Raw genomic sequence first — 14,744 nt, forward strand, 5'->3', positions numbered from 1 at the left:
TTTTTTTCCTTTACTGGTTTTTCATGGGAACCAAAGTTTCTAGTGACAACCGTTTGGAAATTTTAGGCAAGATACCTGCTTTTGGGAGCCCCGTTGTGTACTTTGAAACAGGAGCTGGGAATTTCACACATTTCTGGGACTCTGACTATTGGAGGCAGGTGGTACCACTTTGAGATGCTGGACACTTTCAATCAGGCTTTGACTTAAGGGCACACACCTTTTATCCTACAGGGAATTGAAGTGAGTAAATTACAGTACTTTATATAGCAACCTTGAGTTAATTATGAGGTCGTGCCTGATTTATAGACAAAATGCCATAGTGAAATCTGGGTCATGATGAGAAGCAGCGTCCAGACTTGAAGTTCAATGGAAGAATTAGAGGCTGTGAACAGAGAGGAACATAGTAAGTCCTATGAAGAAAGATAGCTCTTTGACAGGAATCAGAACTCTGTGGTACTCAGCTAAATGAATGAGCCCACTTTCTTCATTGCCAAGAACTCACTTTATCCAAAAGGCACTGACCGAGGCAGGAAAGAAGCAGAATTAACTCAACCTTTAGCAGAGTCCCGCTAACCTCAGGGAAACCCATGTCCTAAGGCAACTGCAAGAAATCTCGTTTGTTGGATCAACCATCCCAGTCCCAACCACAGCCCAGGTAGACTTGGTGACCAGATTTAAGGCCAATATTTGGTCCTTAAATAGTTGGATAACTTTTTTTTTTTAAATCACCTTCATCTTTTAGATAAAAGAACAGGGACCCAAAGGTTAAAAACATTATATCTGTATCTGTATCAATATCTCTATCTGTATCTCCAAGATGGTGCTAGAATTCCTTGGCATTCCCGTCATCTTTCCATCTTAATTTCTGGAATTTTCATAGGTCAATCGCTGACTGAGTGGGCTTCACGAATGAACGTCTCCTCCTCAGGGGAGAGGGCTCCCTGCACCCCCAGCTGCCTGCCCAGGACAGGGGGTGCATCTACCTCTACAGCTCTGGCCATCCGCCTGCAGGGTCCCCGTGACACAGCTGCACAAGGGCCCATCGACCCGGCTGGTGCAAATCTGCTCACACCCTCCGTTGTGCTCACACCAGTCCAGCCCTGAAAAAGAGCAGCTGGTCAGAACAAGGGCAGGCAGGTCAAATCTTCGACGCCGCTCTCAGGGCAACGCTTTAAAACAGAGGACAGCTGGGGCGCCTGGGTGGCTCAGTCATTAAGCGTCTGCCTTCGGCTCAGGTCATGATCCCAGGGTCCTGGGATCGAGTCCCACATCGGGCTCCCTGCTCGGCGGGAAGCCTGCTTCTCCCTCTCCCACTCCCCCTGCTTGTGTTCCTGCTCTCGCTATCTCTCTCTCTGTCAAATAAATAAAATATTTTAAAAAATTAAAAAATAAAAATAAATAAAACAGAGGACAGCAAGAAGAAAAGCCCAGCGCTGCTGTGGTGTTTTCAGAGTCAAGGTAAAGATTTCATCGGGGTGTCCCTCCACCTCTGGTCGGCCACCAGATTCACGTCGTAGTTGAAACACACCCAAGAGTTAGTCCGAGCCCTCAAATCCCACTGTTTTAATAATTTATAACGTGTTTCGGGGGGACATACATACTTTTTCTCCTAATAGGTCCCACTGAAATGATCTGTTCTTTAGGTTCTTTGGTATAATCTGTGGCAATCCTGGAATTTTGTGGGCAAGTCTGAAAGACAGAACACCAGAGGGAAAATTTCACACAATTAAGCTGATAACTTATTCTTCACCATATTTCCAACCTCCAAAAGAGGCAGTCGTTCCAGCCTCAAGTGCTATCACTACTCCGATTAATTAGAACCAATGCATTCTTGATCCTGGAGCCCACCGGGACTCTGGGCTTTATGTTGAACAGAATTAAATATATTCTCCACATAAGACTTCGATTCAAAGAGGCTCCCTTCCCAAGGATGAGGACTGTTGGATTGCATCCGGCAACAGGGTAGACAGCCGCATGTGTAAGTGGCTTGACCACAATTCACAGCTTGATTCTGCAAACGCCGGGGAAGCACAAAGCTAGAATGTTAAAGGTTAGGAAGCAGATCCCGGGGCAGTAAAATCTTAGGGACACTGGAGTCTGTGGAGGGGATGTAAGCCTGGCATGGAAGAGAGGACTGGTTTGTCACCTCATTCCAGCAGCCCCTCCAGGAGCCCCTGCGGAGCCTCAGGCCCCGGCGTGGATCGGATGAGCTGTAGGAGAGTCACTGTCTAAAGAACTCCTGGATAAAGTACCCTGAACCCAGGAGTTTGCTTCGATTGTGCGGTGGAGCTTGGCCCCCACTGTCCCCTTCAGATTCAGGTGGCCTGGCTCCTTGAGACTTGGGTGTGGGTGTGGTGGTCCTCAAACAGGGCCAGTTTTGCCCCTCCCTCCCCCGGGGCAGTTGGCAATGCTGGGAGGCATTTTGGGTTGGGACAACCAGGGAGGAGGTGCTCTTTGCCTCTAGTGGGTAGAGGCCAGAGATGCTGCTAAACATCCTACAAGGCACAGAACAGTCCCTACAACCAAGAACAATTGGGTCCAAAAGGTCAATAGTGCTGAGGTTTGAGAAACCCTGGTCTAGTGTTATGCCCATGACAGACTGACATTTCAGAGACAGAGAAGAGGACATCATTCTACCGCATTCTCTCTCTCCTGTCTGACCAAAGAGGATTGCCGCTCCTAAGCATCTAGGGAGGATTTCGACTTAGCCACTTGCAGGGGCCGTGAGAGCCACAGAACTCCCAGGAGCCAGCCAGATCCTGGCAATCGTGATCCCCGTGCTGGGCAAACCGGGGGCAGTGAGAAATAGGGCGATGCATTTCATTTTCATGCCCTCACTTACTATTTTACAGGAGTACTTTTCGGAATCACACAGTGACACCGCGCAATGAAGATGAACTTCATCGTAATCCCCAATGAACTTGAAGACAGTGACGTGAAAGCGACAGGTTAGGGAGACGCCGTTCTCCTCGATGCCAATGGTGTTATCTTTAATGTTCTGACACCTATTCAGGAGAAAATGGAATCTTTGCTTCACACATTGGCTTCTATTTCATCTAAAGCCGTCATGATAGGTAAGAACGTCTTTGCATTTAAGAGTGACCTCTGGACTGTGTGGGTTTCTCATTTACTCCCACTCCCGTCTGTTTTCGTAGTTTGTTTTAAAAGCATCGAATAACACCTCAAATTAGTATCCTAACTGCAACTAAAAGCAGGATGACTGCAGGGACTGCCCCCAGTCTCCCCGCGGCTTCGGTTTCTCATTCTGCCCCTCACGGAGCCCTGGTTTACTGACGCCAACTCAGCAAACGCCATCGGTCCTCACCTCGGCTGTATTTTCTCTGGTTAATTATCAGTGTGTGTGTGGGGGGGGGGTCCACTGATGAAAACCTTATTGGTCCATGTTAAAATAGGTGGGAGCTGAAGAAGGCAGAGCAGTCCCGGGTGAGCTAAGATGTGTGCGGCAGGTGGCCACCTCTCCTCCCCCTGCTGCCCCCCCTCGTGGTATTGGGCCAGTGGGCAGTGACAGCCACCAGCCTCCCTCAGGCACACATAGAGTTCCCCAAATGCATCACAGCCCCTTCTGCCCCACTGTCTTTCCATATGAAGTTTCCCTAATCTGGAAGTCTTCCCACGCATGCACACTCCTGCTCTTTCCCCAGAGCCAGTCTGTGGCTCCCCCTTCTCAGCAGACACGCTCCTACCACAGACCTGACCAGGCGGGAACAGGTGGCCTTTTCTGGATTCCCGGAGCGCAAGAACCCAGATGTCGCCCTCACTGGGTCTCGAACACACTGTAGGGTCTACAGGACGGATCTAAATATCTTTGTGGATGAATGCATGAGTGAATGCATGAACTGCGCCACCATGGCCAAGGTTGGTCTATAGGGGCTGAGAAGTTATCTAAAAATGATGAAGATAAAGAGTGACTTTTTTTTTTTAAATCTTTCCTTCCCGTACCCACAGGATTAAATAGCTTAGTGATAAGGAAAATTAAAAACCGGAGTTATCCTCCAGCATCCCCACACCTATTAGGTTTTGCAATTAGTCTTCAAGGTGATTGTTTCTTAAATGTTTTGAAGTTAAAGCTTACTTGCCGTACTTTTCCTTGTCACTGTTATTCATTTGAATAATCTAAGTGGGTTCAAAGTTTCTAAAATGCTCACAACTCTCCAATCTTCACACAAGCCTTCCCTCTTAACCAGACCACCCCCTCCCAGACCGATGACTTGATATTCAGGTACCAGAAACGCATGGAACAGAAGGAAGGGGTTGGGAAAGGAGCGACAGGCTCTGTGGATGCCTACCTCCGTGTGAGCACACAAGCCAAGCACTAGAACCCTTTGTCCACCATCAGAGGAACAACTGTCCTTTCCTCTGTCCAGGTGCACGAAGAGGAGACAACAGCGACGGGCATGGTGGGACTTCTGAGTCACTGGGAGATGGTGGTACCATTGCTGCCCTCCACCGAGCTGACCCCCCACAATTCTGAAGTGAACCCATTTTGCTGCTCACACGTTCGTCACCGTGCATCAGTTTTCCCACTGGACAAGTTCACTGGGAACACAATAACCACAGTCCTCCAAGAAAGGTCAGAAGGACTCATGAATTAAAATTCCTCCATAGGATGAAAGCAAACAACAGTTTCATCTGGAAGGCCTTTGTTCAGACCCGGGGGAGGCTGCGATTTATGAACACGTGCACTCACTCACTCACTCTCCTCTCTGGGTCAAGTCTATCAAGCACTATTTAAAAACTCCTAAATGCCACTGCGTCCTCCAAAGGAGACACAGGCCCTCCAACCGGGCTGGTGTCTGTACAGGAGCTCAGATCTGAGCTCTTTCACTTTAGGAAAGGACTTCGATGGGAAGGAGAGGCATCCAGGCTGCGAGCCACCGAGGAGTCACCACGTCCTTCCCTTTGCCTCTGAAAAGCCCAAGAACCAGCTCAGGAAGTCAAAAGCCTCCGCACCCCGTGACACAAGTCCTGTCCGGTCGGTTAGGGAGGCTGTGTGTCATGATACTTGAAAGGGTTCCTCTCTGCCGCTGGCTAATTGAGTCACCCTGGGTGAACTGTGTACCTAACTTCTCTGCAAAGCCATGGATATTCAGTTTGCCCAGAACCATACCTTCTTCTGAGAAACTATTCCTTTTCAACCTTGAAGCTAATTGTAGTATCCACAGAGCTCCCTGACCACCTCAGGGTGGGTGTCGGCCCAGGCTAGTCATGGGGGTCAGGACACGGTACCCCCCAAAATCGGGCCCCTTGGCATACTATTTTAAGGTGAAGGAGTTTGAGAAAACAGCAGAGGCAGAAAGGTCACGGTGACCTTCCCCTGACTCTACTCTCCTGAAACAGGTCAAAAAGCCCTCAGGTGCCAGGGGCCCTCCCTCCTTCACAAAAGAAGCATCCTTACCTCCAAAGACAGAGGGACATCAGGAAGAATCCTAACCAAGAGGCTCTGCTAAGCTTCCCCCAGTTTACTACACTTACCACATACCCTTTGACCTCTCATACTTCTCCATGGTCCCTTCTTGGTCTAACCTAGCAGAAAGTTCTCAGGTTCAACCACTTCCTTTCTCCTCATTTCCTTATGGAGGCTTCTGTGCCACCTAAAACCCATATTAAATAAATGTGTATGCTTTTCTCCTGTTAGTCTGTCTTTGTTTAATTTTCACAGCTGGCCAGAACTACTGTTACTTGACATAACCAGTTTTTAAAAAATAAAAATAATTCTCATTATTGTGGTTTGGTCTATAGTCTTTTCTTCTGATTCATTCCTTCTGTAAATTTTGTTATATATCCACCGCATTTCAGGAAACATAGTAGGTGCCAGGCATTTAGCAGTGAATAAGAAGAAACTCCTTGATTTTATAGGCTATTGTAGTTTCTTCCACTTACTCTCTTATTCTGTTCTAGTATTCTAGTTCTTTTCAAATTTTGACAGGTGTCCTGTTCACCAACCATTCCTTCTCATGATACGCTTTTGCGCAGGTGATCCACATTTCTCTCAAGCTGAAACTCGAAGTTGGCAGGACACAATCCCCTCTTGGATCACATTGCAAACAAAGCATTTTGTAGTTAATGCCACAAGGACTCGGGGATCTGCTACGAAGCTGCTCTGTGACTTTAAGCAAGTTGCTTGGCCTCCCTGAGCCTCAGCCTGCTCATTGCTCATCCAATGTGTACCTCACAGGCTGTTAAGAGCATTCTGGTTCATGGATGCACAATACAACATTAGCTCCCACTCTCTTCTCTAAAACCTGACGTGGACCAGTATTTATCTGAAAGGCTCTGAGGCTGTCCTCTGATAAGAGGCCACTCACCCTCCTTCAATGATGAAATATCGGAGTTTGTCATTGCTGTCGCGGGAGGGGGTAGCATAGCATTTGTTCAGTGTCAGGAGCAAGTGTGTGGAGTCAGCTCCAACCACAAAGACCCCTACGTACAGCACATCTCGAGTTGTCAACACCACCTCACCCTGGCGGTAAGGATGTTTGTAGGAAGCATTTTTGTAGAGCGCCATCTTGGTGGTGAAGGTGCCTTCTTGGGTTGGAACTGTGAGGTTAATGACACTAAAAGGGAAACAATCATGAGGCAAGGGACCCCAAACAATTATATGTATTCAATTGCTACCATTTTCAAGCCGAAAACACAGAGGGAAGGCAAAGCAGATGATAGCAAAGCGTAAGTCCAAAATGGTACCCAAAATGGCAAGCCACATGTGGCAATTAAAATGAAAATTAAATAAAATTTAAAAAAAATCAATTCCTCAGCACCCCTAACCACATTTCAATTGCTCAATTTTGACATACAGCTATTGTATTGGATAGTAAGACAGTACATTTCCATCATTGTAGAAAGTTCTATTGCACAGTGCTGGTCCGAGGCATTTAGGTGCAGAAAATATGAACTGTTTCTTCCCTGGTGTTTCAAAGACAAATGCTAGCAAGCAATTTTGATTATGCTAACCTTGACTGTCAAGGAAAAGACAAAGCAACGCACACAGCCCATGAGATTCTTTACCTTAGCATAGGCTTCACAACAGAATCTAAAGAGATCTTGATATCCAGCTCATAAGCACACGAAAATTCCACATTGATCGTCCGGTCCCTAGTGATGATGTTGCCCGTATTGTTGGCACTTTCTATCCAGACTGTGTTTTTATACACGATATGAGTGCCATTGGACTGCAGAGCAAAGGAAGGTCAGAAATCATTAAATGTGGGAGTATGTGGCTTGCATTTCAAATCCACAGCCCTGAAAGTGGAGAAATGGCTTCATTCCATACATAACCCAGAGGCTGGTATAAGTCAGGATGGAGCTAGCTTCAGCATTTACTAACAATAATAACGGAAGTATTGCAATAGATGTCAACAGCACCCTTCAGTCTGGTAACCTTGAGTGTCCATGGAGGCTGAATCCATGTACCCTGAATTCTAACTACAACCAGCCCTAGTTATCTGTGGGAACCCAAGCTGGGGACAGCATGAAGTATTGCCATCCCAGGGTAATATAAATCTTCTTTTTCAAGTCCTAATCCAAAATCTCTCCTGCACCAAATCTTCTACCAGACTTTCCCACAAGGACCACAATGAACAAAGGCAAGTTGCACCTGCTCACTCCTTTCATTCCCTGATAAAGTGCTAATGAACATGGTTATATATGTATATAATATATATACATATACATACATATATATTTTATAGGAAGGAACAGGAGGATAAGAAGCAAGATGCTTTGCCAACCTATACATTGGATAATCTGACATGAAAAGTTGGGACCTTGATGTATTTCTGCAGCCAACTGTTACATGGTGTCTGGGACACCCTTCCCCCCAAAAACGCTTCCTTTACCTGGAAGAACAAGAGAAGCATGAACAAGGTAACAAAAATTTGTCAACATGCAGGGCAAAGGATGACAGCGGACAGCGCAAACCGAGGACAGGAGCCTGTCACTTATCCTGATCTTTCAGTTCAATTAACCACTCAGCACCCGATGATTCTTCTCTCCTTGATGTCTTTCATGTCGGATATGTCTTGTGTTGTTTTCCACGGAGGATATTTCTAAGTAAACCACCCTGAAGTTGGCTTTAAAGATACCCAACGTGCAAACCCTCGGGGCTGTCACTACCTCAGCCGGATGTCCTTTCCGGCCCCAGGTTCTCACCTGCACGATGTTGCCACAATTCCCTTTGGTGTTGTTGATCTGAAAGGAGATGAAATCTTCCCCCTCGATGTGGGAACACTGTCTGTCATTGATCCTCACACCCTCCCTCTCAAAGCCGAGCTGAAAGAGTCTGCACTTCGATATGGACACTTCCATCTGGGCCGCCTTGCAGGTCACCTCTGCATCAATGATGTCATGGGAGTCTGCAGGGAACAGTTAGTATGAAAGGCAAGTCAGGGTGAGCTGGTGGCGCTGCAGGAGTGGGGTGAGGTGTCCCACGACTGGATCCTTGAGAAGAGGCTAATGATCTTCACACAAAGGCTGGGCGTTTCTAATTAAGCTTTGATCTAACCAAGAGAGTACATGAAGTTATTCAAAGCAATAACCGGGATGTTGTTAAGCTTTTTAAAAAAGATTAACATGCTAGTAAAGTGTGTTTTGTCTTTTCTTCACAAACCTAGGACCTTGCCCTACTTTGGTTGGAGCTACTTTCCCCTAAGCTGTGTACCGCATCTGGCTTATCCTGGAGAGGCTAAAAGACGTGCCCCAGGGTGAGAGCAGCTCCGGGCAGGCCACTCCTGGACCCCCCACTAGGAGATTTTTGACACTATTAGGCCAATTGACATTTTCTAGGAGTACATAAACACAAGCTAACGAGCACTAGAGAAACAGAGAGAAGGATTTTATCTGCTCAGGTGAAGCCCTTGAACAGCAGCCCTCCTAGGGAATCTTTCAGTCAAGTAGGATCTACAATTTAGCACATGCCTTCTGAGTTATTTGGTTCCAGCAAGGGCACGGGGCTGGGGGGGGGGGGCAAAGCAGCACCCCCTTCAGGCCGACATCATGGGTATACCCGGTGGGGACAAGGCCTTTCCTACCTTATGGGCACTGAGGTTAGGAGTGGGACACGGGGTCCTAGGTGTTTACTGTTTGCTTCAAACCCCGCAGTCTCTTCTTTAGGACCAATTAATCTGGCTTTCAACTAGTCTTAAAGCACCTGGCACTCTCGCTCTGAGGGTTTCGTGTTTGCGTCAAACTGCCTGACTTCCCTGTGAGACTAAAACATCAATTTGGATCTCTCTGATGTTGAATGGGGCCTCAGATGGAACTGGCTGATTCTATTCATGTACAAATTTAGGTGTTATCATTTATTGAAGAAAAGGCTGTAGCTACGAGGAAGCGAACATTAGCCTACTTTGAAGAAGTCAGATTGCTTCCTTGTTCTGCTTCAACGCTCATGAAAGCTTCACGGGGTGGGTCTCTAGGGCGGCTGCATGGGCTCCACCCCTGGAGTCCTTCTGCGCGGCCGCCAGGCCTCTGCATCAGGCCCAGTCTGGGTGGGGAGGCAGCAGGTGTCACTCACTGTTACCGTAGGGGGGCGGCTCCACGCAGCCACACAGCTCTCCTCCGTTTTCCAGCTCACAGGTCCGGTTGGGACAGTCCGCCCCCACACAGGGATCTTCAACCACTCCTGCTAAAAAGGAAAACAAACACAAACACACACGACTTGATTTTCACACCCATGCTCGGCAGCAGGTGGCTGCACTCTGGACTTGCCACTTTCATGGAATTGGCCGTGGTCAGATGGCAGCTGAGGATGAACAGACAAGGCAACTTTCCAGAACACGATGACAACACTAGTGATCGGGGCCCTGGCACTGGGCTTTGGTATCTCCTCCAACCCTCACGATCGCTCTGCATGCGAACGAAGTACCATTTCACAGCTGCAACATGCCCAAGGTCCACACAGTGGAAGGTGAGTGGTGAGAATGGAATGCAGAGACACAGCGAACTGCCAAGATCTACCCCGATCCCTGTTCTTACCACACTGGTCTACCATTACACGCATTTGTATCTTCGCACTTACACAGAGTGGGGTCCAACCATTTATCTCCATCCTCCCTTGCAGCCAGCCTCCTCATAGTTGCTGCTCAATAAATATTTGTTAAGAATGAAAATTTTAGGGCCAGTAAAGTCCCAGAGACGTCCTTCAGATAGGACTTGCTGGTCTGTTTTGATTCACGGTCTACTTTCCCCATAAACTTCTATGTACTTAATTTTATAAAAATAGACAAACCCAAACCTACACACAACTCGCCGGCACTGACTTAGATTAATTGTACTGTTTTGCCAACAAGGGTAAAACTGTAAGTAAAAAACAAATGTATGTGGAGTGCCATCATCATCATATTATAAACAATTATTTCTGTAGCAGATGAGTCCACAGACCACCTGCAAGATCGTCAACTCCCCAGTTTAAGAAACACTAATTGAGAGCATTTTCTTTTAGATGCTCGTTTCTTTATTTAAAGAACCTTTCTCCCTATCAGATGTAATAATCCTCCTATTCATCATGGCATGGGATGGTGAGTGCTAAAGAAACAACAACTGTTCAATCCCAGCATGAGCCAAGTTAGCTTCAAGAATTTAAAAACAAAGCAAAACCCCATGCTGTCTCAGATACTTCTCCTGACTCAGCTGCCATGCCCCTCTGCTAAGTAACTCACTGTAATACGTGGGAGTTTTGGGATGGCTTGGCATCACCCTGTCTTAATTCCCAGAAAGACCACTAACGGAGAGCCATCAGCATAATTTAAATACATTTATTTTTAAAGGCTTCCTTTTATAAAGATCCTTTCATTTGACCAGTGTGTCCAGTGCCTACACAGTGCACACAACGGCCACTCAGCGAATGTTACGGCTGATTAACACGACATGAAAACAGCCCAAGAGAATAACAAAATGGGGAGGCTATAGCCCACAGAAGGAAAAAAACACTTCCCTTACCAATATGGTGGTCCATATACCAATTGGCAAATAAGACATGCCCTTATACAGAGAGAAGTTCTTAAAGGTTCAAAACAGTTAATTTTAAAATTATTGAAACTATTGCTTATTAACACAACGGGGTAAAATATTAAAGTTATCAAAAAATGTATGTTGATTTCCAAGAGAGACTAGTAATTTGCTTGTTAAGAGTTTCTGAAATCAAGGGCGCCTGGGTGGCTCAGTTGGTTAAGCGACTGCCTTCGGCTCAGGTCATGATCCTGGAGTCCCTGGATCGAGTCCCGCATCGGGCTCCCTGCTCGGCGGGGAGTCTGCTTCTCCCTCTCACCCTCCCCCCTCTCATGCTCTCTCTGTCTCATTCTTTCTCTCTCAAATAAATAAATAAAATCTTTAAAAAAAAAAAGAGTTTCTGAAATCATTGGATACATATTCTAATCAACTACATTGTTTTTAGGTTCTGAATTAAGTGCATCCCTACTCCTGGTCAGGTTTAGTCTGCAAATTTACTGACATGCATGCAGTCTTGCAATGTGCCAGTTTTTGTGTTGGTACCTGGATGCACACTGGGTTGGCAAAATACACACACTGTTGGCCACAATTACATACTGCATTAAAAAGACAGGTGATGACACATTTATATATGTTTATATACATATTTGCTCCATCTGTTTGATTAACTTAGTAAGAAAATGGCCAAATAATATAATGGATCTACACATCAAAATGATTTTCTTACTACAGAAAAAAATATAAGAATCTATAGATCTACTGGGTGACGGGCATTAAGGAGGGCACGTGATGTGAGGAGCACTGGGTGTCCTATGCAACTGATGAATTACTGAACTCTACACCTGAAACTAATGATGTACTCTATGTTGGCTAATTGAATTTAAATTAAAAAAAGGAGTCTATAGATCATTGGTTTATCAGCTACTTTAATATATGTACAATCCCTTTATAAATCCAACCACAGCTTCCTTTCAAGGCAGGCAGATAGAGTTGGTGCAATTCCAACTCAGCTTGCCACTTGCCACATGCCTTCCCTTTCTGAGCTGGGCTCTGACCCATGTTCAAGGAGGCGAGAAGAGCTGGATTCGAGATCTGAAGGCAGTCAGTATGTTCGTCCCTCTACCTCATCAGTTACTAAACGGGTGCTCCTCCAACCCAAAGAACCTCATCTGCCCAAGCTGGTGTCCCAAATTCCATAGCTGGAGTGGAACCACAGGTGAGTGAGGCTCCCCTGAAATGCCCCCGTCCCCATAGAATCTCTGCTGTAGCTCTCAACTCTTTAAGCCTGGGGACAGACCTACGGCTAAAGGTGGAGGCCAGCCAGCCAGGCCTAGCCCAAGCGGTGTTGCCCGCAAGGCTGTTCTCTTAGCTCGAAAAGAACCCACAGAAATAAAATAATTCTCTTACAGCAATTCTCCTTCTCGATCCACTCAGTGCTGAGGATCCCGAAGGAGCGACAGGACTCCCCATAGGCTGCCAGGGAGCCACAGACCTGGAACTTGTGGTGGTTGTAGCAGCCGTCCAGGTAGCAGGACTCGTAGAAGGGGAGGGGGTCGAGAAGCCCGTAGCAGGGCTGGAAGAAGCCCTTCATGTCCGTGAGCTTCAGGCAGTAGCCGTCGCCCTGCATCTTCTGGATGTGCACATTATCACACATGGCCGCGTACTGAGAGAACTGCAGCTCGTTGCAGCTAGGAGCGAGACGTCTGGTCAGACGAAGCGAGACCCAAACAGCCCCCCGAGATCCCCGCTGGGAGGGAAGACCCCACCTGTTACCTCATCTGCTAATCCTGAAGTCAGTGAAGTATGTGGATCCAAAATGCTAATTAGCTATGTGATCTTAGGTAAATCAGGGCTACTGGCCTCAATCTATCCATCTAAGAAAGCGACACAGTAATTCCTATTGTTGCTATCGCCGGGAGAAGTGAGGGTAAACTAAAATAATGGGTCGGAGGCCAACGTGTCGATGAAAGGCAGATACCGATATGAAAACTGTTAACCTTGGATAGGATTGATACCATAACCATGAACAGGTATTGATATAATAACCAATAACAACCATAATAATAATGAGAGTTACTATTATTATTAATCAATAATAGTAATAATGATAGTTGGTATAATAGTTGTCTAGAAGCCTTCTAAACCACCTCCCATATAGCTATCAGAGACCAAAAGCAAAACCGTCACAAGAAAGTTGGTATCCAGCTGAAATAGTTTATAAAGGAAAGAAGGAAGGGAGGAAGGAAGAAAGAGAGGAAGGGAGGAAAGAAGAAAGGGAAGAGGGGAGAAGCTCAAACAGAATCGTAACTCCTCAGGAGGAGATTCTGGACTTTGCCACTTACAGGGCCCCTCATGTAATTCATTCTGCTCTAGCTTCCATTTCACCTAGAAAAGGAAGAGATTGGACTAGATATTGCCTGAGGTTTTTTCAGCTCTGGGTCCTATAATTCAGGATCGTCTAATTTATGAGATAGTATTCTGTTTATACCTGCGTCATTTCCCCATCTGGGCATTTAGCTGTTGCTAAAGTACAAGGGATGGAACCTTTATAAAAGCAAAGAATTAGCATGAAAAAGAAGCATATCTATAGATCCAGAAATGTATTACAAAATTCAGCAGCTCAGAGGTAATCTGAATTAAGTACCTTTGGAATAACTTGTTTAACTCATTCTATCTCAACTGGCAAGAGAGGGGCCTCATAATAACTTTGGTGACTTCCGTTTTTGAAAAGGCTTTCCTGATCTCTGCCAAACTCTACCTGCATTCTGGTGAGAGTCACGGGCACATAATTAGACCCAGCCCTGGGAAGCAAGGGACTTTTTCTCCCAAGTCCCAGCAGGTGGGCAGCTGGTCAAGACCTCAGGGTTTAATCCTGGGCACCCTCTTCTGTTCGGCCAAGGGCTAGATGACATGAAGACTTGGAATCATATCATCTAAGCCCAGTTCCTTCCTCTGCCATTCAAGAAATTACTTAGGCCTCTGCTGTGCCTATTTGTCTCATGAAAACTCCCAAGAGTTTTCTCCAAGCGGTGTTGCCTGCAAGGTTCAGCTCTTTGCAGGAGAGGAGTGGTGCTACTCTAGAGAGTGCATTCCTCATTAACACCTGTCATGGACACGGGGGGATGTGGGACAGTGAGTCTAGCAGCTGGAACTCTCACCTCTTCTGCATGCCATTGGTTTTCCAGCTCTGGGCCAGCACCACGCTGCTCACCACTGGCTTCCCCCGCAAGGTCACATAGTCATCAGTTAAGTCCCCATTGAAGTTGCCACAGAGACCACACACTTTGTTCTGCAGCCTCTCGCTGATGCTGATTTTTATGACGTTGAAACCATTGTAGTAGATCTGGATGTCGGGGCTGGTGTCTATCACCAGGAACCCCTCACTGCTGTAGATTTTGGTTGCCAGCCCAGTTATAAATGGAACATTCACTTGCGTGCCATTCACCTGTGGGAGAGGGGGGAGAGAAAGTAGATTATAGTAGGGGTTGGCAGTTGTTCCTATAAAGGGCCACTACAGATGTTTATGGGCTTTGTGGGCTATATGATCGCTATTGCTACTCAACTCTGCCCTCAGGGCATGAAAACAGCCATAGACAATATGTAATTAAATTAAGGAGGCTGCATTCCAATAAAGCTTTATTTAAAAAAAAAATGGCAGCAAGTGGATTTGGTCAAATTCTGTAGCTTGCTGAACACTGCCTTAGAGTTTAAAGGCATTTACTCGTCATACTGTCCACAGTTCCCCCCAAAGCAGCAAAACATGGAGGCAGAAAGATAAG

At 46.4% G+C, this 14,744-nt stretch overlaps 1 protein-coding gene across 2 annotated transcripts in view; it reads right to left on the reverse strand.

The window, feature by feature from the left end:
- Positions 1–281: 281 nt before the first annotated feature.
- The window catches only part of LOC110586266 (alpha-tectorin), a 188,285-nt gene continuing 173,822 nt past the window's right edge, over positions 282–14,744 (reverse strand). Inside the window, exons 21-30 of one of the 2 annotated variants that reach the window (XM_044919222.1) lie at positions 14,124–14,410; positions 12,373–12,653; positions 9,533–9,643; positions 8,170–8,372; positions 7,027–7,190; positions 6,327–6,575; positions 2,843–3,005; positions 1,602–1,689; positions 984–1,100; positions 282–382 (exon numbers count right to left, since the gene is read on the reverse strand). In XM_044919222.1, coding sequence (XP_044775157.1) covers positions 282–382; positions 984–1,100; positions 1,602–1,689; positions 2,843–3,005; positions 6,327–6,575; positions 7,027–7,190; positions 8,170–8,372; positions 9,533–9,643; positions 12,373–12,653; positions 14,124–14,410 — 1,764 coding nt within the window. Of the gene's footprint in view, positions 383–983; positions 1,101–1,601; positions 1,690–2,842; positions 3,006–6,326; positions 6,576–7,026; positions 7,191–8,169; positions 8,373–9,532; positions 9,644–12,372; positions 12,669–14,123; positions 14,411–14,744 lie in introns of both variants that reach the window. The other variant, XM_021696471.1, reaches the window with a different exon arrangement.

This window comes from Neomonachus schauinslandi, chromosome 11 (genome assembly GCF_002201575.2).
Source record: "Neomonachus schauinslandi chromosome 11, ASM220157v2, whole genome shotgun sequence".
NCBI lineage: Eukaryota > Metazoa > Chordata > Mammalia > Carnivora > Phocidae > Neomonachus > Neomonachus schauinslandi.